A 24,832-nucleotide genomic window follows, 5' to 3' on the forward strand; every position below is an offset into this window, starting at 1 on the left:
AGGGTTAACGGTAATTTTGGGGGGACTAATGGGAGTATGTGAAACTCGAAAATATGTCATGTCAGGTGTCGAATAGGGATTAAGTCGGGTCAGTAATTTACGTGGTGATAATTAAAGAGGGATGAGGTTGATGGTAATGGGGGGGGGGGGTTAATGGGAGTAGGTGGAATACGGAAATGGCTTCATTTTATTTTTTAAATAAAAATAGCCTAATAAAATACATCGTAAAATAACAATAACTTCATTAGCGTTCATCGTAAAGCAATTCTGAAAGTACCATTCGACTCGGCGGACGTTTCTGCATGGGGTAGGTGCCCAATTCAAGGTTCATACTAAAAACTATGCTATAAAATTCATCTTTTCTTGTTTTTCGCATAGGGGACCATACCCCCAAACACCGTTAATTTTGCCTGGGGCGTTGATTTCAGGCCATGAACGGCTTCCTCATCCTTTTCTACATAAGATGTAATGCCTCTGGGAAATAGAAAAAGGAATAAAAGCGGTTTTTTTCTGTAAATCAAAAAAAATCCCCGAATATTCCTGATAGTTATATGCAAATATACCTGGTAGTTTTTATCTTAGAGCAATTCTGAGTGTACCATTCGATTCGTCGGAGTTTTCTGCATCGATTAGGTACGGTTTGCAAAGTTCAGAGTAAAAACTAAGCGAGAAATATCACATTTTCAATTCATGTCGACACAACACCCATACTTATGAATTGCTGTTCCATTAGCCTAACCTAACTCGATTTCACGCATTAGGCTAGAGTAAGAAAACAGCAATTCATAAGATTGGGTGTTGTGGGATGGGTCAAAAGAAGAAGAGGAAGATGACCTTTCTCCGCAATGCAGTGGTTACTGTGCATAACTCCGTTATAAGGACTCAAGAAGAGGAAGAAGGTCTAGATATTAGAATTCGGAAATAGGTCATATGGGGTGTCAAGTAGGGGGTTAATGGGGTCAGTAAATTGTGTGGTGATAATTAGAGGGGGCGGAGTTTCATTATAATGTGGCGGGGGTTAATGGGAGTAATTAGAATTCGTAGTTAGGTCATGTTCGGAATCGAGAAAGGGGTAAATTGGGTCAGTGAATTGCGTGGTGTTAATTAAATGGGGCGGGGGTTAACGTTAATTGGGTGGGACTAATGGGTGTAAGTGAAACTCGAAAATTAGTCATGTGAGGTGTCGAATACTGATTAAATGGGGTCAGTAAATTGCGTGGTGATAATCAGAGGGGGCGGGAGGCTAGGGTAAGGAGTGGGTGCTATTGGGAGTATGTGGAATTCGTAATTAGGTCATGTTTGGTGTCGAATAGTGAGTAAATGTAGTCAGTAATTTGCGTGGTGATAATTAGAGGGGGCAAGGGGTGAAAAGTAATTGGGGGGGCTAATGGGAATAGGTGGAGTTCGAAAATAGGTCATGTCAGGAATCGAATACGGATTAAATCTCGTCAGTAATTTACGTGGTGATAATTAAGGGGGTGATGAGGTTGATGGTAATGGGGGGGGGCTAATGGGAGTAGGTGGAATACGGAAATGGCTTCATTTTATTTTTTTATATAAAAATAGCCTAATAAAATACATCGTAAAATGACAATAACTCCATTAGCGTTCATCGTAAAGCAATTCTGAAAGTACCATTTGATTCGGCGGACGTTTCTGCATGGGGTTGGCGCCCATTTCAAAGCTCATACTGAGAACTAAGCGATAAAATTCATCTTTTCGTGTTTTTCGCAAAGGGGACCATACCCCCAAACACCGTTAATTTTGCCTGGGGCGTTGATTTCAGGCCATGAACGGCTTCCTCATCCTTTTCTACATAAGATGAAATGCCTCTGGGAAATAGAAAAAGGAATAAAAGCGGTTTTTTTCTGTAAATCAAAAAAATCCCCGAACATTCCCGTTAGTTATATGCAAATATATCCGTTAGTTTTTATCTTCGAACAATTCTGAGTGTACCATTCGATTCGTCGGAGTTTTCTGCATCGATTAGGTACCCTTTGCTAAGTTCAGAGTAAAAACTAAGCGAGAAATATCACTTTTTCCATACATCTCGATTCAACACCCAACCTTATGAATTGCTCTTCCCTTGCCATAACCTAACTCGATTTCACGAGTTAGGTTAGATTAAGAAAACAGCAATTCATAAGATTGGGTGTTGTGTGATGGGTCAAAAGAAGAAGAGGAAGAAGACCTTGTTCCGCAATGCAGTGGTTACCGTGCATAGCTCCGTTTTAAGGACTCAAGAGGAGGAAGAAGATCTAGATGCTAAAATTCGAAAATAGGTCATATGGGGTGTCGAGTAGGGGGTTAATGGGTTCAGTAAATTGCGTGGTGATAATTAGAGGGGATGGGGATTGATAATAATGTGGAGGGGGCTAATGGGAGAAGGTGAAATTCGTAATTAGGTCATGCTCGGTATCGAATAAGGGGTAAATGGGGTCAGTAAATTGATTGGTGATAATTAAAGGGGGCGGAGGTTAACGGTAATTGGGGGGGGCTAATGGGAGTAGGTGAAACTCGAAAATAGGTCATGTGAGGTGTCAAATACTTGGTAAATGGGGTCAGTGAATTGCGTGGTGATAATCAGAGGGGGCAAGGGTTTAGGGTAAGGGAGGGGGCTATTGGGAGTAGGTGGAATTCGTAATTAGGTCATATTCGGTGTCGAATAGGGAGTAAATGGGGTTAGCAAACTGCATGGTGATAATTAAAGGGGGCGCGGGTGAGAAATAATGGTAGGGGGCTAATGGCAATAGGTGGAATTCGAGAAGAGGTCATGTCGGGTGTCGAATAGGGAATAAATCGGGTCAGTAATTTGCGTGGTGATAATTAAAGGGGGATGAGGTTGATGGTAATTAGGGGGGCTAGTGGGAGTAGGTGGAATACGGAAATGGCCTCATTTTATTTTATTTTTATAAAAATAGCCTGATAATATAAATCGTAAAATGAAATAACTAAATTACCGTTCATCGTAAGCCAATTCTGAAAGTACCATTCGATTCGGCGGACGTTTCTGCATGAGGTAGGTGCCCATTTCAAAGTTCATACTAAAAACTAAGCGATAAAATTCATCTTTTCTTGTTTTTCGCAAAGGGGAACATATCCCCAAACACCGTTAATTTTGCCCGGGGCGTTGTTTTCAGGCCATATACGGCTTCCTCATCCTTTTCTACATCAGATGAAATGCCTCTGGGATATACAAAAAGGAATAAAAGCGGTTTTCTTCTGTAAATCAAAAAAATCCCCGAACATTCCTGATAGTTATATGCAAATATATCCGTTAGTTTTTATCTTAGAACAATTCTGACTGTACCTTTCGATTCGTGGGAGTTTTCTGCATCGATTAGGTACTCTTTCAAAAGTTCAGAGTAAAAACTAAGCGAGAAATATCACATTTTCCATACACGTCGACACAACACCCATAATTATGGATTGCTGTTCCCTTAGCCTAGCCTAACTCGATTTCACGAGTTAGGTTAGAGTAAGAAAACAACATAAGATTGGGTGTTGTTTGATGGGTCAAAAGAAGAAGAGGAAGAAAATCTTGTTCCGCGATGCAGTGGTTACCGTGCATAGCTCCGTTTTAAGGACTCAAGAGGAGGAAGAAGATCTAGATTCTATAATTCGGAAATAGGTCATATTGGGTGTCGAGTAGGGGGTTAATGGGGTCAGCAAATTGCGTGGTGATAATTAGAGGGGATGGGGGCTCACAATAATGTGGAGGGTGCTGATGGGAGAAGGTGGAACTCGTAATTAGGTCATGTTCGGTATCGAATAAGAGGTAAATGGGATCAGTAAATTGCTTGGTGATAATTAAAGGGGGCGGAGGATAACGGTAATTGGAGGGGGCTACTGGGAGTAGGTGAAACTCGAAAATAGGTCATGTGAGGTGTCGAATGCTGGGTAAATGGGGTCAGTAAATTGCGTGGTGATAATCAGAGGTGGCGGGGCTTAGGGTAAGGGGGTGGCTATTTGAAGTAGGTGGAATTGGTAATTAGGTCATGTTCGGTGTCGAATAGGAAGTAAATGGGGTCAGTAAATTGCGTGGTGATAATTAAAGGGGGCGGGGGTGAAAAGTAATGGTGGGGGGCTAATGGGAATAGGTGGAATTCTAAAATAGGTCATGTCAGGTGTCGAATAGGGAATAAATCGGGTCAGTAATTTGCGTGGTGATAATTAAAGGGGGATGAGGTTGATCGTAATGTGGGGGGCTAATGGGAGTACGTAGAATACGGAAATGGCTTCATTTTATTTTTTATATAAAATTAGCCTAATAAATACATCGTAAAATAACAATAACTCCATTAGTGTTCATCTTAAAGCAATTCTGAAAGTACCATTCGATTCGGCGGACGTTTCTGCATGGGGTAGGTGCCCATTTCAAAGTTCATACTAAAAACTAAGCGAAAAAATTCATCTTTTGTTTTTCTCAAAGGGGACCATACCCCCTAACAATGTCAATTTTGCCTGGGGCGTTGATTTCAGGCCATGAACGGCTTCCTCTTCCTTTTCTACATAAGATGAAATGCCTCTGGGAAATAGAAAAAGGAAAAAAAGCGGTTTTTTTCTGTAAATCAAAAAAATCCCCGAACATTCCTGATAGTTATGTGCAAATATATCCGTTAGTTTTTATATTAAAGCAATTCTGAGTGTACCCTTCGATTCGTCGGAGTTTTCAGCATCGATTAGGTACCCTTTGCAAAGTTCAGAGTAAAAACTAGCCGAGAAATATCACATTGTCCATACACGTCGTGACAACACCCATACTTATGAATTACTGTTCCTTTAACATAACATAACACAATATCACGAGTTAGGTTAGAGTAAGAAAACAGCAATTCATAAGATTGGGTTTTGTAGGATGGGTCAAAAGAAGAAGAAGAAGAAGACCTTGCAGTGGTTACTGTGCATAGCTCCGTTATAAGGCCTCAATAAGAAGAAGAATGTCTACATTTTAGAATTCGGAAATAGGTCATATGCATCGATTAGGTACCCTTTGCAAAGTTCAGATTAAAAACTAAGCGAGAAATATCACATTTTCCATACACGTAGACACAACACCCATACATATGAATTTCTGTTCCATTAGCCTAACCTAACTCGATTTCACGAGTTAGGTTAGAGTAAGAAAACAGCAATTCATAAGACTGGGTGTTGTGTGATGGGTCAAAAGAAGAAGAGGAAGAAGACCTTGCTCCGCGATGCAGTGGTTACCGTGCATAGCTCCGTTATAAGGCCTCAAGAAGAGAAAGAAGATCTAGATGCTAGAATTCGGAAATAGGTCATATGGGGTGTCGAGTAGGGGGTTAATGGGGTCAGTAAATTGCGTGGTGATAATTAGAGGGGGCGGAGTTTCATTATAATGTGGCGGGGGTTAATGGGAGTAATTGGAATTCGTAGTTAGGTCATGTTCGGAATCGAAAAAGGGGTAAATGGGGTCAGTAAATTGCGTGGTGATAATTAAAGGGGGCGGGGGTTACCGGTAATTGGGGGGGGACTAATGGGAGTAATTGGAATTCGTAATTAGGTCAGGCTAGGTATCGAATAAAGGGTAAATGGGATCTGTAAATTGCGTGGTGATAATTAAAGGGGGCAGGAGTTAACGATAATTGCGGGGGGACTAATGGGAGTAGGTGAAACTCGAAAATAGGTCATGTGAGGTGTCGAATACTGGTTAAATGGGGTCAATAAATTGCGTGGTGATAATCAGAGGGGACGAGGGGTTCGGGTAAGGTTGGGGGCTATAGGGAGTAGGTGGAATTCGTAATTAGTTCATGTTCGGTGTCGAATAGTGAGTAAATGGGGTCAGTAAATTGCGCGGTGATAATTAAACGGGGCGGGGGTGAAAAGTAATAGGGGGGGGGCTAATGGGAATAGGTGGAATTCAAAAATAGGTCATGTCAGGTGTCGAATAGGGATTACATCGGGTCAGTAATTTACGTGGTGTTAATTAAAGGGGGTTGAGGTTGATGGTAAGGAGGGGGGGGGGGGGGGGGCTAATGGGAGTAGGGGGAATACGGAAATGACTTCATTTTATTTTTTTATATAAAAATAGCCTAATAAAATACATCGTAAAATCACAATAACTCCATTAGTGTTCATCGTAAGGCAATTCTGAAAGTACCGTTCGATTCGGCGAACGTTTCTGCATGGGTGGGTGCTCATTTCAAAGTTCATATTGAAAACTAAGCGATAAAATTCATCTTTTCGTGTTTTTCGCAAAGGGGATCATACCCCCAAACACAGTTAATTTTGCCTGGGGCGTTGATATCAGGCCATCAACTGCTTCCTCATCCTTTTCTACATAAGATGAAATGCCTCTGCGAAATAGAAAAAGGATCAAAGTTTTTTTTTCTGTAAATCAAAAAAAATCATCGAACATTCCTCATAGCTATATTCAAATATATCCGTTAGTTTTTATCTTAGAGCAATTCGATTCGTCGGAGTTTTCTGCATAAATTAGGTACCCTTTCCAAAGTTCAGAGTAAAAACTCAGCGAGAAATATCAAATTTTCCATACACGTCGACACAACACCGATACTTATGAATTGCAGTTCCATTAGCCTAACCTAACTCGATTTCACGAGTTAGGTTAGAGTAAGAAAACAGCAATTCATAAGATTGGGTGTTGTGGGATGGGTCAAAAGAAGAAGAAGAAGAAGACCTTGCAGTGGTTACTGTGCATAGCTCCGTTATAAGGCCTCAAGAAGAAGAAGAAGGTCTAGATTTTAGAATTCGGAAATTTAGGTCATGTTCTGTATTGAATAATGGGTAAATGGGGTCAGTAAATTGCGTGGTGATAATTAAAGGGGGCCAGGGTTAACGGTAATTTGGGGAGGACGAATGGGAGTAGGTGAAAATCGAAAATATGTCATGTCAGGTGTCGAAAAGGGATTAAGTCGGGTCAATAATTTACGTTGTGATAATTAAAGAGGGATGAGGTTGATAGTAATGAGTGGGGTCTAATGGGAATAGGTGGAATACGGAAATGACTTAATTTTATTTTTTATATAAAAATAGCCTAATAAAATACATCGTAAAATGACAATAACTCCATTAGTGTTCATCACAAAGCAATTTTGAAAGTGATATGTGTTCACCACGGCCTGATCATGTGCTGGACACGTGATATGTGTTCACCACTGCCAGATCATGTGCTGGACTCGTGATATGTTTTCACCACGGCCTGATCATGTGCTACACTCGTGTTATAAGTTCACCATGGCCCGATCATGTGCTAGACTCGTGGTATGAGTTCACCACTGCATGATCATGTGCTGGACTAGTGGTATGAGTTAACCACGAACTGATCATGTGCTGGACTCGTGATATGTGTTCACCACTGCGCGATCATGTGCTAGACTCGAGGTATAAGTTCACCACGGCCAGATCATGTGCTAGAATCGTGTAAGAAGTTCACCATAGCCTGATCATGTTCTGGACTCGTGATATGGACCACTTCATTGCATGGTGTTGCATTCCATTGTTCAAATTGCCCGGAGCGTTGATTTGAGGCTTCCTCATCATTTTCGACATATGATGAAGTGCCTCTTCGAATCAAAATACTTAAATGTAAAGAAATGGCATCATTTTATTATTTAATATATAATAGCCTAATAAAATCCATGGTAAAATGACAATAACTCCATTTGCGTTCGTCGTAAAGCAATTATGAGGGTACCATTCGATTCGGGGGACGTTTCTGCATGGCGTAGGTGTTCTTTTCAAAGTTCAGACCAAATACTTAGCGAGAAAATTCAACTTTTCTTGTTTCTCGCATAGGGGACCATACCCCTAACACCGTTAATTTTGCCCGGAGCGTTGATTTCAGGCCATGAACGGCTTCCTCATCCTTTTCTATATCAAATGAAATGCCTCTGGGGAAAAAAAAAAAAGGAATTAGAGCGTTTTTTTTTTTTTGTAAATCAAAAAAATCACCGAAGACTCTGAGAGTTATTTGCACATATATCTGCTATTTTTTTTGTCTTAGAGCAATTCTGAGTGTACCATTCGATTCGTCGTAGTTTTCTGCATCGATTAGATACCCTTTGCAAAGTTCAGAGTAAAATGTATGCGAGAAATATCACTTTTTCCATACATGTCGACACAACACCCAACCTTATGAATTGCTGTTCCTTAACCAACCTAACTCGATTTCACGCGTTAGGTTAGAGTAAAACAGCAATTCATAAGATTGGGTGTTGTGTGATGGGTCAAGAGAAAAAGAGGAAGAAGACCCTGCTCCGCGATGCAGTGGTTACTGTGCACACCGTTATAAGGCCTCAGAAGAGGAAGAAGATCTACATACTTGAATTCGGAAATAGGTCATATGAGGTGTGGAGTAGGGGATTAATGAGGTCAGTAAATTGCGTGGTGATAATTAGAGAGGGCGGGGGTTAATAATAAGGGGGGGGGTTAATGGGAGAAGGTGGAATTCGTAATTAGGTCATATTCAGTTGCGAATAAGGGGTAAATGGGGTCAGAAATTGCGTGCTGATAATTAAAAAGGGCGGGGGTGAACGGTAATGGGGGGGGGGGGCTTTTGGGAGGAGGTGAAACTCTAAAGTAGGTCATGTGAGGTGTCAAATACTGGACAAATGGGGTCAGTAAATTGCGTTGTGATAACCAGAGGGGGCGGAGGTTTAAGGTAAAGGGGGGGGGCTATTGGGAGAATGTGGAATTCGTAGTTAGGTCATGTTCGGTATCGAATAAGGGGTAAATGGTGTCAGTAAATTGTGTGGTGATAATTAAAAGGGGCTGGGGTTAACGGTAATTGAGGGTGCTAGTGGGAGCAGGTGTAATTCGTAGTTACCAAAGCCTGATCATGTGCTAGAATCATGATATGTGTTCACCACGGCCTGATCATGTGCTAGATTCATGTTATGTGTTCACCACGGCCTGATCATGTGCTAGATTCGTGATATGTAATCACCACGGCCCGATCATGTGCTAGACTCGTGGTATAAGTTACCACTGCCAGATCATGTGTTAGACTCGTGTTAGAATTTCACCATGGCCTGATCATGTGCTGAATTGCTGTTCCCTTAACTTAACCTAACTCGATTTCACGCGTTAGGTTAGAGTAAGAAAACAGCAATTCATAAGATTGAGTGTTGTGTGATGGGTCAAAAGAAGAAGAGGAAGAAGACCCTGCTACGCGATGCAGTGGTTACTGTGCACAGCACCGTTATAAAGCCTCAAGAAGAGGAAGAAAATCTACATACTAGAATTCGGAAATAGGTCATATGGGGTGTCGAGTAGGGGTTAACGGGGTCAGTAAATTGCGTGGTGATAATTAGAGGGGACGGGGGTTAATAATAAAGGGGGAGGGGGGTTAATGGAAGAAGGTGGAATTCGTAACTACGTCATATATGGTTTCGATGAAGGGGTAAATGGGGTCAGTAAATTGCATGCTGATATTTAAAAGGGGCGGGGGTTAACGGTAATGGGGAGGGGCTAAGGGGAGTAGGTCAAACTCGAAAATAGGTCAAGTGATGTGTCGAATACTGGGTAAATGGGGTCAGTAAATTGCGTGGTGATAACCAGAGGGGACGGGGGGATAGGGTAAAGGGAGAAGCTATTGGGAGTATGTGGAATTCGTAATTAGGTCATGTTCGGTATCGAATAAGAAGTAAATGGGGTCAGTAAATTGAGGGCAGATAATTAAAATTGGACGGTGTAAACGGTAATGCTGGGGGCTAGTGTAAGCACTAGTAATACGTAGTTACCAATTCCTGATCATGTGCTAGACTCATGATATGTGTTCACCACGGCCTGATCATGTGCTAGATTCGTGATATGTAATCACCACGGCCTGATCATCTGCTAGACTCGTGATGTGAGTTAACCACGACCTGATCATGTGCTGGACTCGTGATATGTGTTTACCACTGCCCGATTATGTGCTAGACTCGTGGTATAAGTTAACCACGGCCAGATCCTGTGCTAGACTCGTGTAAGAAGTTCACCATGGCCTGATCATGTGCTTTACTCGTGATATGTTTTAACCACCGCGTGATCACGTGCTTGACTCGTGATATGGATTCACCATGGTACGATCATGTGCTAGACTCGGTATGTGTATGAGTTGTGTTGCAATTCATTGCATTGTGTTGGATTTCATTGTTTTGTGTTCCATATGATTATGATGACTTTCTTTTCATTGTTATCTGTTCCATTTTATAGTTTTGTGTTGAATTTCATCGAACTCTATTCCACTTCATAGTATGGTGTTGCATTCCATTGTTCAAATTGCCCGGAGCGTTGATTTGAGGCTTCATCATCATTTTCGACATAAGATGAAGACCCTCTTCGAATCAAAATACTTAAATGTAAAGAAATGGCATCATTTTATTATTTAATATAAAAATAGCCTTATAAAATCCATGGTAAAATGACAATAACTCCATTTGCGTTCGTCGAAAAGCAATTCTGAGGACCCCATTCGACTCGGGGACGTTTCTGCATGTATGTTCTCTTTTCAAAGTTCAGACCAAATACTTAGCAAAAAAATTCATCTTTTCTTGTTTCCCGCAGAGGGGACCATACCCATAACACCGTTAATTTTGCCCGGAGCGTTGATTTCAGGCTATGAACGGCTTCCTCAACCTTATCTACATAAAGTGAAATGCCTCTGGGAAATAAAAAAAAGGAATAAAAGCGGGTTTTTTTCTGGAAATCAAAAAAATCATCGAAGATTCCAAACAGTTATTTGCAAATATATCCGCTAGTTTTTATCTTAGAGCAATTCTGAGTGTACCATTCGACTCGTCGGAGTTTTCTGCATCGATTAGGTACCCTTTGCAAAGTTCAGATTAAAAACTAAGCGAGAAATATCACTTTTTCCATTCATGTCGACACAACACCCAACCTTATGAATTGCTGTTCCCTTAACTTAACCTAACTCGATTTCACGCGTTAGGTTAGAGTAAGAAAACAGCAATTCATAAGATTTAGTGTTGTGTGATGGGTCAAAAGAAGAAGAGGAAGAAGACCCTTCTCCGCGATGCAGTGGTTACTGTGCACAGCACAGTTATAAGGTCTCATGGAGAGGAAGATCTACATACAAGAATTCGGAAATAGGTCATATGGGGTGTCGAGTAGGGGGTTAATGGGCTCAGAAAATTGCGTGGTGATAATTAGAGGGGGCGGGGGTTAATAATAAAGGAAGGGGGTTAATGGGAGAAGGTGGAACTCGTTATTAGGTCATATTCGGTTGCGAATAAGGAGTAAATGGAGTCAATAAATTGCGTGCTGATAATTAAAAGGGGCGGGGGTTAACGGTAATGGGGGGGGGGCTAATGGGAGTAGGTGAAACTCGAAAATAGGTCATGTGATGTGTCGAATACTGGGTAAATTGGGTCAGTAAATTGTGTGGTGATAACCAGAGGGGGCGGGGGGCTAGGGTAAAGGGGTTGGCTATTGGGAGTATGTGGAATTCGTAATTAGGTCATGTTCGGTATCGAATAAGGGGTAAATGGGGTCAGTAAATTGCGTGGTGGTAATTAAAAGGGGCTGGGGTTAACGGTAATTGGGGGGGCTAGTGGGAGCAGGTGTAATTCGTAGTTACCAAGGCCTGATCATGTGCTAGACTCATGATATGTGTTCACCACGGCCTGATCATGTGCTAGATTCGTGATATGTAATCACCACGGCCTGATCATGTGCTAGACTCGTGGTATGAGTTAACCACGACCTGATCATGTACTAGACTCGGTATGTGTATGAGTTGTGTTGCAATTCATTGCATTGTGTTGGATTTCATTGTTTTTTGTTCCATATGATTATAATGACTTCCTTTTCATTGTTATCTGTTCCATTTTATTGTGTTGTGTTGAATTTCATCGAACTCTATTCCACTTCATTGTATGGTGTTGCATTCCATTGTTCAAATTGCCCAGAGAGAGAGAGAGAGAGAGAGAGAGAGAGAGAGAGAGAGAGAGAATTATAGAAGCCATGAAGAGTTTTCTGGCAAGGATGTGGTGTGCAAGAAATAGGGAATTGGAAGATTTGTAATGGATACTGCTTGTGTTGTTTTATTTATTACAGGTTGTGCCGATACGAAGGCCTGACTCTCCAACGGGTCACCTGTACAGCAAGAGCAAGAGCAAGACCGCCAGCCCGCCTCGGCCCCTCAGCCCGCCCCAAAGCTCCCTCCATGGCCTCCTGCAGGGCTTGAGGTGGTCAGGCTATTCACAGTGCTGCCCCACGCAGTGCCAGGGCAGTGCCACACCTGTAATCTGCGGCGCCATGCCCGGTCTGAGGGCGCCGCTGGACTGTGAGTGTTTGACCGTATTTTGTAGCTACTATTTGACCATAGCAGGAATTATTAAACGTTTCATTAGTCTTCATTAATGAATGAGTGCATCAAGTCATTGTTTTGGCTCTGGGGTGCCGCACATAACCTATTCATAAAGTTTAAAAAGGAGGTCAATCAGGTCACCAAATTACTCCAGAATCACACCCAACACTCACTGAATTGCTCCAGAATCACACCCAACACGCCGAATTACTCAACAATCACACCCAACACTCACTGAATTGCTCCAGAATCACACCCAACGCACTGGATTATTTAGAATTTACCCCCAGCACACTCATTACTCTAGATTTTACCTACACACTCAAACACACATCATTGCCAGTTAGCTTTGTGGACTGATTCTGGATCTATATTATAATGCGGCGGGCAGCTGTCAGTTGCACGAAACGCATATTTGTGTTGGCTGTTCGAGGGACCGGGGAGCCGAGTTTGCAGGGGAGGGAAGTGAAGGAAGTGTAATTGTTAGTGTTGGTGTGTTGTGGTGACAAGTGAGTGTGTATTGGTTTTCTGAATGAGTCTATTGTACCGCAGTCTGTAGAGGGAGGCTGTTCCAGTGGTGTATGGTGCGTGGAAAGTATGAGTGCTTGTTTGCGTCAGTGTTAGTGTGATATGTTTGGTGTTTATGGATGTGTGTGTTACTCAGTACGTTGGCTGTTTGCGCTGTGTAGACTAGGTACGTGCGTGGGTCAATGTGAGTGTTTGTGATCTCGTACATAAGTCTGTGTGCTTGTGAAGAGGTTTCTTTGGCCGATGACCTAACCTAACCTATTACCTATATCTATTATGGGGTGTCGAATAGGGAATAAATCGGTTCTGTAATTTGCGTGGTGATAATTAAAGGGGGATAAGGTTGATGGTAATGGGGTGGGCTAATGGGAGTACGGAAATGGCTTTTTTTTTTCTATAAATAGCATAATAATATACATCGTAAAATTAATATAAATCCATTAGCGTTCATCGTAAAGCAATTCTGAAAGTACCATTCGATTCGGCGGACGTTTCTGCATGGGGTAGGTGCCCATTTCAAAGTTCATACTAAAAACTAAGCGATAAAAATTCATCTTCTCTTGTTTTTCGCAAAGGGGTCCATACCCCCTAACAATGTTAATTTTGCCTGGGGTGTTGATTTCAGGCCATGAACGGCTTCCTCTTCCTTTTCTACATAAGATGAAATGCCTCTGGGAAATAGAAAAAGGAATAAAAGCGGTTTTTTTCTGTAAATCAAAAAAATCCCCGAACATTCCTGATAGTTATATGCAAATATATCCGTTAGTTTTTATCTTAGAACAATTCTGAGTGTACCCTTCGATTCGTGGGAGTTTTCTGCATCGATTAGGTACTCTTTCCAAAGTTCAGAGTAAAAACTAAGCGAGAAATATCACATTTTCCATACACGTCGACACAACACCCATACTTATGGATTGCTGTTCCCTTTCACGAGTTAGGTTAGAGTAAGAAAACAACAATTCATAAGATTGGGTGTTGTTTGATGGGTCAAAAGAAGAAGAGGAAGAAAACCTTGTTCCGCGATGCAGTGGTTACCGTGCATAGCTCCGTTTTAAGGACTCAAGAGGAGGAAGAAGATCTAGATGCTAAAATTCGGAAATAGGTCATATGGGGTGTCGAGTAGGGGGTTAATGGGGTCAGTAAATTGCGTGGTGATAATTAGAGGGGATAGGGGTTCATAATAATGTGGAGGGGGCTAATGGGAGTAGGTGGAATTCGTAATTAGGTCATGTTCGGTATCGAATAAGGGGTAAATGGGGTCAGTAAATTGCTTGGTGATAATTAAAGGGGGCGGGGGTTAATGGTAATTGGGGGGGGCTAATGGGAGTAGGTGAAACTCGAAAATAGGTCATGTGAGGTGTCGAATGCTGGGTAAATGGGGTCAGTAAATTGCGTGGTGATAATCAGAGGTGGCGGGGTTAAGGGTAAGGGGGGGGGGCTATTTGGAGTAGGTGGAATTGGTAATTAGGTCATGTTCGGTGTCGAATAGGGAGTAAATGGGGTCAGTAAATTGCGTGGTGATAATTAAAGGGGGCGGCGGTGAAAAGTAATGGGGGGGGCTAATGGGAATAGGTGGAATTCGAAAATAGGTCATGTCAGGTGTCGAATAGGGAATAAATCGGGTCAGTAATTTGCGTGGTGATAATTAAAGGGGGATGAGGTTGATCGTAATGTGGGGGGCTAATGGGAGTACGTGGAATACGGAAATGGCTTCATTTTATTTTTTTATATAAAAATAGCCTTAAAAAATACATCGTAAAATAACAATAACTCCATTAGCGTTCATCGTAAAGCAATTCTGAAAGTACCATTCGATTCGGCGGACGTTTCTGCATGGGGTAGGTGCCCTTTTCAAAGTTCATACTAAAAACTAAGCGATAAAATTCATCTTTTCTTGTTTTTCGCGAAGGGGACCATACCCCCAAACACCGCTAATTTTGACTGGGGCGTTGATTTCAGGCCATGAACGGCTTCCTCATCCTTTTCTACATAAGATGAAATGCCTCTAGGAAACAGAAAAAGGAATAAAAGCGGTTTTTTCTGTAAATCAAAAAAATCCCCGAACATTCCTGATAGTTATATGCAAATATATCCGTTAGTTTTTATCTTAAAGCAATTCTGAGTGTACCATTCGATTCGTCGGAGTTTTCTGCATCGATTAGATACACTTTGCAAAGTTCAGATTAAAAACTAAACGAGAAATATCAATTTTTTTTATACACGTCGACACAACACCCAAACTTATGAATTGCTGTTATATTAGTTTAACCTAACTCGATTTCACGAGTTAGGTTAGAGTAAAAAAAACAGCAATTCATAAGATTGGGTGTTGTTTGATGGGTCAAAAGAAGAAGAGGAAGAAGACCTTGTTTCGCGATGCAGTGGTTACCGTGCATAGCTCCGTTATAAGGACTCAAGTGGAGGAAGAAGATCTTGATGCTAGAATTCGGAAATAGGCCATATGGGGTGTCGAGTAGGGGGTTAATGGGGTCAGTAAAAGGCGTGGTGATAATTAGAGGGGATGGGGGTTCATGATAATGTGGGGGGGGCTAATGGGAGTAGGTGGAATTCGTAATTAGGTCATGTTCGGTATCGAATAAGGGGTAAATGGGGTCAGTAAATTGCGTGGTGATAATTAAAGGGGGCGGGGATAACGGTAATCGGGGGGGGCCAATGGGAGTAAGTGAAACTCGAAAATAGTTCATGTGAGGTTTCGAATACTGGGTAAATGGGGTCAGTAAATTGTGTGGTGCAAATCAGAGGGGGAGGAGGGTTAGGGTAAGAAGGGGGCTATTGGGAGTAGGGATTAAATCGGGTCAGTAATTTACGTGGTGTTAATTAAAGGGGGATGAGGTTGATGGTAAGGGGGGGGGGGGTTAATGGGAGTAGGTGGAATACGGAAATGGCTTCATTTTATTTTTTTATATAAAAATAGCCTAATAAATACATCGTAAAATGACAATAACTCTATTTGCGTTCGTCGTAAAGCAATTCTGAAAGTACCGTTCGATTCGGCAGACGTTTCTGCATGGGGTAGGTGCCCATTTCAAAGTTCATACTAAAAACTAAGTGATAACATTTATCTTTTCTTATTTTTCGCATAGAGGACCATACCCCCAAACACCGTTAATTTTGCCTGGGTTGTTGATTTCAGGCCATGAACGGCTACCTCATCCTTTTCTACATCAGATGAAATGCCTCTGGGAAAGAGAAAAAGGAATAAAAGCGCTTTTTTCTGTAAATCAAAAAAATCCCCGAACATTCCTGATAGTTATATGCAAATATATCCGTTAGTTTTTATCTTAAAGCAATTCTGAGTGTACCATTCGATTCGTCGGAGTTTTCTGCATCGATTAGGTACCCTTTGCAAAGTTCAGAGTAAAAACTAAGCTAGAAATATCACTTTTTCCATTCATGTCGACACAACACCCAACCTTATGAATTGCTGTTCCCTTAACTTAACCTAACTCGATTTCACGCGTTAGGTTAGAGTAAGTAAACAGCAATTCATAAGATTGGGTGTTGTGTGATGGGTCAAAAGAAGAAGAGGAAAAAGACCCTGCTCCGCGATGCAGTGGTTACTGTGCACAGCACCGTTATAAGGCCTCAAGAAGAGGGAGAAGATCTACATACTAGAATTCGGAAATAGGTCATATGGGGTGTCGAGTAGGGGATTAATGGGGTTATTAAATTGCTTGGTGATAAATAGAGAGAGCGGAGGTTAATAATAAAGGGGGGTGGGGCTAATGGGAGAAGGTGGAATTCCTAATTAGGTCATATTCGGTTTCGATTAAGGGGTAAATGGGGTCAGTAAATTGCGTGCTGATAATTAAAAGGGGCGGGGGCTAACGGTAATGGGGAGGGGCTAATGGGAGTAGGTCAAACTCGAAAATAGGTCATGTGAGGTGTCGAATACTGGGTAAATGGGGTCAGTAAACTACTTGGTGATAACCAGAGAGGGTGGAGGGTTAGGGTAAAGGGGGGGGCTATTGGGAGTATGTGGAATTCGTAATTAGGTCATGTTCGGTATCGAATAAGGGGTAAATGGGGACAGTAAATTGCGTGGTGATAATTAAAAGGGCCTGGAGTTAACGGTAATTGGGGGGGCTAGTGGGAGCATGTGTAATTCATAGTTACCAAGGCATGATCATGTGCTAGACTCATGATATGTGTTCACCACGGCCTGATCATGTGCTAGATTCGTGATATGTAATCACCACTACCTGATCATGTGCTAGACTCGTGGTATGAGTTAACCACGACCTGATCATGTGCTGGACTCGTGATATGTGTTCACCACTGCCCGATCATGTGCTAGACTCGTGGTATAAGTTCACCACGGCCAGATCATGTGCTAGACTCGTGTAAGAAGTTCACCATGGCCTGATCATGTTCTGGACTCGTTATATGTTTTCACCACCGCCTGATCATGTGCTCGACTCGTGATATGGGTTCACCATGGCCCGATCATGTGCTAGACTCGGTATGTGTATGAGTTGTGTTGCAATTCATTGCGTTGTGTTAGATTTCATTGTTTTGTGTTCCATATGATTATAATGACTTCCTTTTCATTGTTATCTGTTCCATTTTATTGTTTTGTGTTGAATTTCATCGAACTCTATTCCACTTCATGGTATGGTGTTGCATTCCATTGTTCAAATTGCCCGGAGCGTTGATTTTTTGAGGCTTCCTCATCATTTTCGACATAAGATGAAGTGCCTCTTCGAGTCAAAATACTTAAATGTAAAGAAATGGCATCATTTTATTATTTAATATAAAAATAGCCTAATGAAATCCATGGTAAAATGACAATAGCTCCATTTGCGTTCGTCGTAAAGCAATTCTGAGGGTACCATTCGATTCGGGGGACGTTTCTGCATGGCGTAGGTGTTCTTTTCAAAGTTCAGACCAAATATACCTGTTAGTTTTTATCTTAGAGCAATTCTGAGTGTAGCACTCGATTCGTCGGAGTTTTCTGCATCGATTAGGTACCCTTTGCAAAGTTCAGAGTAAAAACTAAGCGAGAAATGTCACTTTTTCCATTCATGTCGACACAACACCCAACCTTATGAATTGCTGCTCCCTTAACTTAACCTAACTCGATTTCACGCGTTAGGTTAGAGTAAGAAAACAGCAATTCATAAGATTGGGTGTTGTGTGATGGGTCAAAAGAAGAAGAGGAAGAAGACCCTGCTCCGCGATGCAGTGGTTACTGTGCACAGCACCGTTATAAGGCCTCAAGAAGAGGAAGAAGATCTACATACTTGAATTCGGAAATAGGTCATATGAGGTGTGGAGTAGGGGATTAATGAGGTCAGTAAATTGCGTGGTGATAATTAGAGAGGGCGGGGGTTAATAATAAGGGGGGGGGTTAATGGGAGAAGGTGGAATTCGTAATTAGGTCATATTCAGTTGCGAATAAGGGGTAAATGGGGTCAGAAATTGCGTGCTGATAATTAAAAAGGGCGGGGGTGAACGGTAATGGGGGGGCTTTTGGGAGGTGAAACTCTAAAGTAGGTCATGTGAGGTGTCAAATACTGGACAAATGGGGTCAGTAAATTGCGTTGTGATAACCAGAGGGGGCGGAGGTTTAAGGTAAAGGGGGGGGGCTATTGGGAGAATGTGGAATTCGTAGTTAGGTCATGTTCGGTATCGAATAAGGGGTAAATGGTGTCAGTAAATTGTGTGGTGATAATTAAAAGGGGCTGGGGTTAACGGTACTTGAGGGTGCTAGTGTGAGCAGGTGTAATTCGTAGTTACCAAAGCCTGATCATGCTAGAATCATGATATGTGTTCACCACGGCCTGATCATGCTAGATTCATGTTATGTGTTCACCACGGCCTGATCATGTGCTAGATTCGTGATATGTAATCACCACGGCCCGATCATGTGCTAGACTCGTGGTATAAGTTACCACTGCCAGATCATGTGTTAGACTCGTGTTAGAATTTCACCATGGCCTGATCATGTGCTGAATTGCTGTTCCCTTAACTTAACCTAACTCGATTTCACGCGTTAGGTTAGAGTAAGAAAACAGCAATTCATAAGATTGAGTGTTGTGTGATGGGTCAAAAGAAGAAGAGGAAGAAGACCCTGCTACGCGATGCAGTGGTTACTGTGCACAGCACCGTTATAAAGCCTCAAGAAGAGGAAGAAAATCTACATACTAGAATTCGGAAATAGGTCATATGGGGTGTCGAGTAGGGGTTAACGGGGTCAGTAAATTGCGTGGTGATAATTAGAGGGGACGGGGGTTAATAATAAAGGGGGAGGGGGGTTAATGGAAGAAGGTGGAATTCGTAACTACGTCATATATGGTTTCGATGAAGGGGTAAATGGGGTCAGTAAATTGCATGCTGATATTTAAAAGGGGCGGGGGTTAACGGTAATGGGGAGGGGCTAAGGGGAGTAGGTCAAACTCGAAAATAGGTCAAGTGATGTGTCGAATACTGGGTAAATGGGGTCAGTAAATTGCGTGGTGATAACCAGAGGGGACGGGGGGATAGGGTAAAGGGAGAAGCTATTGGGAGTATGTGGAATTCGTAATTAGGTCATGTTCGGTATCGAATAAGAAGTAAATGGGGTCAGTAAATTGAGTGGTGATAATTAAAAGGGGCTGGGGTTAACGGTAATTGGGGGGGCTAGTGTAAGCATGTGTAATTCGTAGTTACCAATTCCTGATCATGTGCTAGACTCATGATATGTGTTCACCACGGCCTGATCATGTGCTAGATTCGTGATATGTAATCACCACGGCCTGATCATCTGCTAGACTCGTGATGTGAGTTAACCACGACCTGATCATGTGCTGGACTCGTGATATGTGTTTACCACTGCCCGATTATGTGCTAGACTCGTGGTATAAGTTAACCACGGCCAGATCCTGTGCTAGACTCGTGTAAGAAGTTCACCATGGCCTGATCATGTGCTTTACTCGTGATATGTTTTAACCACCGCGTGATCACGTGCTTGACTCGTGATATGGATTCACCATGGTACGATCATGTGCTAGACTCGGTATGTGTATGAGTTGTGTTGCAATTCATTGCATTGTGTTGGATTTCATTGTTTTGTGTTCCATATGATTATGATGACTTTCTTTTCATTGTTATCTGTTCCATTTTATAGTTTTGTGTTGAATTTCATCGAACTCTATTCCACTTCATAGTATGGTGTTGCATTCCATTGTTCAAATTGCCCGGAGCGTTGATTTGAGGCTTCATCATCATTTTCGACATAAGATGAAGACCCTCTTCGAATCAAAATACTTAAATGTAAAGAAATGGCATCATTTTATTATTTAATATAAAAATAGCATAATAAAATCCATGGTAAAATGCCAATAACTCCATTTGCGTTCGTCGTAAAGCAATTCTGAGGACCCCATTCGACTCGGGGGACGTTTCTGCATGGCGTAGGTTCTCTTTTCAAAGTTCAGACCAAATACTTAGCAAAAAAATTCATCTTTTCTTGTTTCCCGCAGAGGGGACCATACCCATAACACCGTTAATTTTGCCCGGAGCGTTGATTTCAGGCTATGAACGGCTTCCTCAACCTTATCTACATAAAGTGAAATGCCTCTGGGAAATAAAAAAAAGGAATAAAAGCGGGTTTTTTTCTGGAAATCAAAAAAATCATCGAAGATTCCAAACAGTTATTTGCAAATATATCCGCTAGTTTTTATCTTAGAGCAATTCTGAGTGTACCATTCGACTCGTCGGAGTTTTCTGCATCGATTAGGTACCCTTTGCAAAGTTCAGATTAAAAACTAAGCGAGAAATATCACTTTTTCCATTCATGTCGACACAACACCCAACCTTATGAATTGCTGTTCCCTTAACTTAACCTAACTCGATTTCACGCGTTAGGTTAGAGTAAGAAAACAGCAATTCATAAGATTGGGTGTTGTGTGATGGGTCAAAAAGAAGAAGAGGAAGAAGACCCTGCTCCGCGATGCAGTGGTTTCTGTGCACTGCACCTTTATAAGGCCTCAAGAAGAGGAAGAAGATCTACATACTAGAATTCGGAAATAGGTCATATGGGGTGTCGAGTAGGGGGTTAATGGGGTCAGTAAATTGCGTGGTGATAATTAGAGGGGGCGGGGGTTAATAATAAAGGGGGGGGGGTTAATGGGAGAAGGTGGAATTCGTAATTAGGTCATATTCGGTTGCGAATAAGGGGTAAATGGGGTCAGTAAATTGCGTGCTGATAATTAAAAGGGGCGGGGGTTAACGGTAATGGGGGGGGCTAATGGGAGTAGGTGAAACTCGAAAATAGGTCATGTGAGGTGTCGAATACTGGGTAAATGGGGTCAGTAAATTGCGTGGTGATAACCAGAGGGGGCGGGGGGCTAGGGTAAAGGGGTTGGCTATTGGGAGTATGTGGAATTCGTAATTAGGTCATGTTCGGTATCGAATAAGGGGTAAATGGGGTCAGTAAATTGCGTGGTGATAATTAAAAGGGGCTGGGGTTAACGGTAATTGGGGGGGCTAGTGGGAGCAGGTGTAATTCGTAGTTACCAAGGCCTGATCATGTGCTAGACTCATGATATGTGTTCACCACGGCCTGATCATGTGCTAGATTCGTGATATGTAATCACCACGGCCTGATCATGTGCTAGACTCGTGGTATGAGTTAACCACGACCTGATCATGTACTAGACTCGGTATGTGTATGAGTTGTGTTGCAATTCATTGCATTGTGTTGGATTTCATTGTTTTTTGTTCCATATGATTATAATGACTTCCTTTTCATTGTTATCTGTTCCATTTTATTGTGTTGTGTTGAATTTCATCGAACTCTATTCCACTTCATTGTATGGTGTTGCATTCCATTGTTCAAATTGCCCAGAGAGAGAGAGAGAGAGAGAGAGAGAGAGAGAGAGAGAGAGAGAGAATTATAGAAGCCATGAAGAGTTTTCTGGCAAGGATGTGGTGTGCAAGAAATAGGGAATTGGAAGATTTGTAATGGATACTGCTTGTGTTGTTTTATTTATTACAGGTTGTGCCGATACGAAGGCCTGACTCTCCAACGGGTCACCTGTACAGCAAGAGCAAGAGCAAGACCGCCAGCCCGCCTCGGCCCCTCAGCCCGCCCCAAAGCTCCCTCCATGGCCTCCTGCAGGGCTTGAGGTGGTCAGGCTATTCACAGTGCTGCCCCACGCAGTGCCAGGGCAGTGCCACACCTGTAATCTGCGGCGCCATGCCCGGTCTGAGGGCGCCGCTGGACTGTGAGTGTTTGACCGTATTTTGTAGCTACTATTTGACCATAGCAGGAATTATTAAACGTTTCATTAGTCTTCATTAATGAATGAGTGCATCAAGTCATTGTTTTGGCTCTGGGGTGCCGCACATAACCTATTCATAAAGTTTAAAAAGGAGGTCAATCAGGTCACCAAATTACTCCAGAATCACACCCAACACTCACTGAATTGCTCCAGAATCACACCCAACACGCCGAATTACTCAACAATCACACCCAACACTCACTGAATTGCTCCAGAATCACACCCAACGCACTGGATTACTCTAGAATTACACCCAGCACACACTCAAACACACATCATTGCCAGTTAGCTTTGTGGACTGATTCTGGATCTATATTATAATGCGGCGGGCAGCTGTCAGTTGCACGAAACGCATATTTGTGTTGGCTGTTCGAGGGACCGGGGAGCCGAGTTTGCAGGGGAGGGAAGTGAAGGAAGTGTAATTGTTAGTGTTGGTGTGTTGTGGTGACAAGTGAGTGTGTATTGGTTTTCTGAATGAGTCTATTGTACCGCAGTCTGTAGAGGGAGGCTGTTCCAGTGGTGTATGGTGCGTGGAAAGTATGAGTGCTTGTTTGCGTCAGTGTTAGTGTGATATGTTTGGTGTTTATGGATGTGTGTGTTACTCAGTACGTTGGCTGTTTGCGCTGTGTAGACTAGGTACGTGCGTGGGTCAATGTGAGTGTTTGTGATCTCGTACATAAGTCTGTGTGCTTGTGAAGAGGTTTCTTTGGCCGATGACCTAACCTAACCTATTACCTATATCTATTATGGGGTGTCGAATAGGGAATAAATCGGTTCTGTAATTTGCGTGGTGATAATTAAAGGGGGATAAGGTTGATGGTAATGGGGTGGGCTAATGGGAGTACGGAAATGGCTTTTTTTTTTCTATAAATAGCATAATAATATACATCGTAAAATTAATATAAATCCATTAGCGTTCATCGTAAAGCAATTCTGAAAGTACCATTCGATTCGGCGGACGTTTCTGCATGGGGTAGGTGCCCATTTCAAAGTTCATACTAAAAACTAAGCGATAAAAATTCATCTTCTCTTGTTTTTCGCAAAGGGGTCCATACCCCCTAACAATGTTAATTTTGCCTGGGGTGTTGATTTCAGGCCATGAACGGCTTCCTCTTCCTTTTCTACATAAGATGAAATGCCTCTGGGAAATAGAAAAAGGAATAAAAGCGGTTTTTTTCTGTAAATCAAAAAAATCCCCGAACATTCCTGATATTTATATGCAAATATATCCGTTAGTTTTTATCTTAGAACAATTCTGAGTGTACCCTTCGATTCGTGGGAGTTATCTGCATCGATTAGGTACTCTTTCCAAAGTTCAGAGTAAAAACTAAGCGAGAAATATCACATTTTCCATACACGTCGACACAACACCCATACATATGGATTGCTGTTCCCTTTCACGAGTTAGTTTAGAGTAAGAAAACAACAATTCACAAGATTGGGTGTTGTTTGATGGGTCAAAAGAAGAAGAGGAAGAAAACCTTGTTCCGCGATGCAGTGGTTACCGTGCATAGCTCCGTTATAAGGACTCAAGAGGAGGAAGAAGATCTAGATGCTAAAATTTTGAAATAGGTCATATGGGGTGTCGAGTAGGGTGTTAATGGGGTCAGTAAATTGCGTGGTGATAATTAGAGGGGATAGGGGTTCATAATAATGTGGAGGGGGCTAATGGGAGTAGGTGGAATTCGTAATTAGGTCATGTTCGGTATCGAATAAGGGGTAAATGGGGTCAATAAGTTGCTTGGTGATAATTAAAGTGGTGGGGGTTAATGGTAATTGGGGGGGGCTAATGGGAGTAGGTGAAACTCGAAAATGTCATGTGAGGTGTCGAATGCTGGGTAAATGGGGTCAGTAAATTGCGTGGTGATAATCAGAGGTGGCGGGATTAAGGGTAAGGGGGGGGCTATTTGGAGTAGGTGGAATTGGTAATTAGGTCATGTTCGGTGTCGAATAGGGAGTAAATGAGGTCAGTAAATTGCATGGTGATAATTAAAGGGGGCGGCGGTGAAAAGTAATGGGGGGGCTAATGGGAATAGGTGGAATTCGAAAATAGGTCATGTCAGGTGTCGAATAGGGAATAAATCGGGTCAGTAATTTGCGTGGTGATAATTAAAGGGGGATGAGGTTGATCGTAATGTGGGGGGCTAATGGGAGTACGTGGAATACGGAAATGGCATCATTTTATTTTTTTATATAAAAATAGCCTCAAGAAATACATCGTAAAATAACAATAACTCCATTAGCATTCATCGTAAAACAATTCTGAAAGTACCATTCAATTCGGCGGGCGTTTCTGCATGGGGTTGGTGCCCTTTTCAAAGTTCATACTAAAAACTAAGAGATAAAATTCATCTTTTCTTGTTTTTCGCGAAGGGGACCATACCTCCAAACACCGCTAATTTTGACTGGGGCGTTGATTTCAGGCCATGAACGGCTTCCTAATCCTTTTCTACATAAGATGAAATGCCTCTAGGAAACAGAAAAAGGAATAAAAGCGGTTTTTTCTGTAAATCAAAAAAATCCCCGAACATTCCTGATAGTTATATGCAAATATATCCGTTAGTTTTTACCTTAAAGCAATTCTGAGTGTACCATTAGATTCGTCGGAGTTTTCTGCATCGATTAGATACACTTTGCAAAGTTCAGATTAAAAACTAAACGAGAAATATCAATTTTTTTTATACACGTCGACACAACACCCAAACTTATGAATTGCTGT

At 42.0% G+C, this 24,832-nt stretch overlaps 1 protein-coding gene across 16 annotated transcripts in view; it reads left to right on the forward strand.

The window, feature by feature from the left end:
- LOC126994796 (ralA-binding protein 1-A-like) overlaps positions 1 to 24,832 on the forward strand; it is a 140,142-nt gene that overhangs the window by 90,330 nt on the left and 24,980 nt on the right. For 3 of the 16 annotated variants that reach the window (XR_007749618.1, XM_050854070.1, XM_050854071.1), the window contains exon 3: positions 21,828 to 22,056. The exons of 6 other annotated variants lie outside the window; for them this stretch is intronic. Coding sequence is in view for 5 of the 10 variants with exons in the window: in XM_050854070.1 (XP_050710027.1) it covers positions 21,828 to 22,056 (229 nt within the window). In the remaining 5 variants the exon portion in view is untranslated. Of the gene's footprint in view, positions 1 to 12,045; positions 12,275 to 21,827; positions 22,057 to 24,832 lie in introns of all 16 variants that reach the window. 7 more of the 16 variants (XR_007749619.1, XM_050854072.1, XR_007749616.1 and 4 more) reach the window with 4 other exon arrangements.

The sequence above is a fragment of the Eriocheir sinensis genome, unplaced genomic scaffold, assembly GCF_024679095.1.
Source record: "Eriocheir sinensis breed Jianghai 21 unplaced genomic scaffold, ASM2467909v1 Scaffold878, whole genome shotgun sequence".
Taxonomy (NCBI): Eukaryota; Metazoa; Arthropoda; class Malacostraca; order Decapoda; family Varunidae; genus Eriocheir; species Eriocheir sinensis.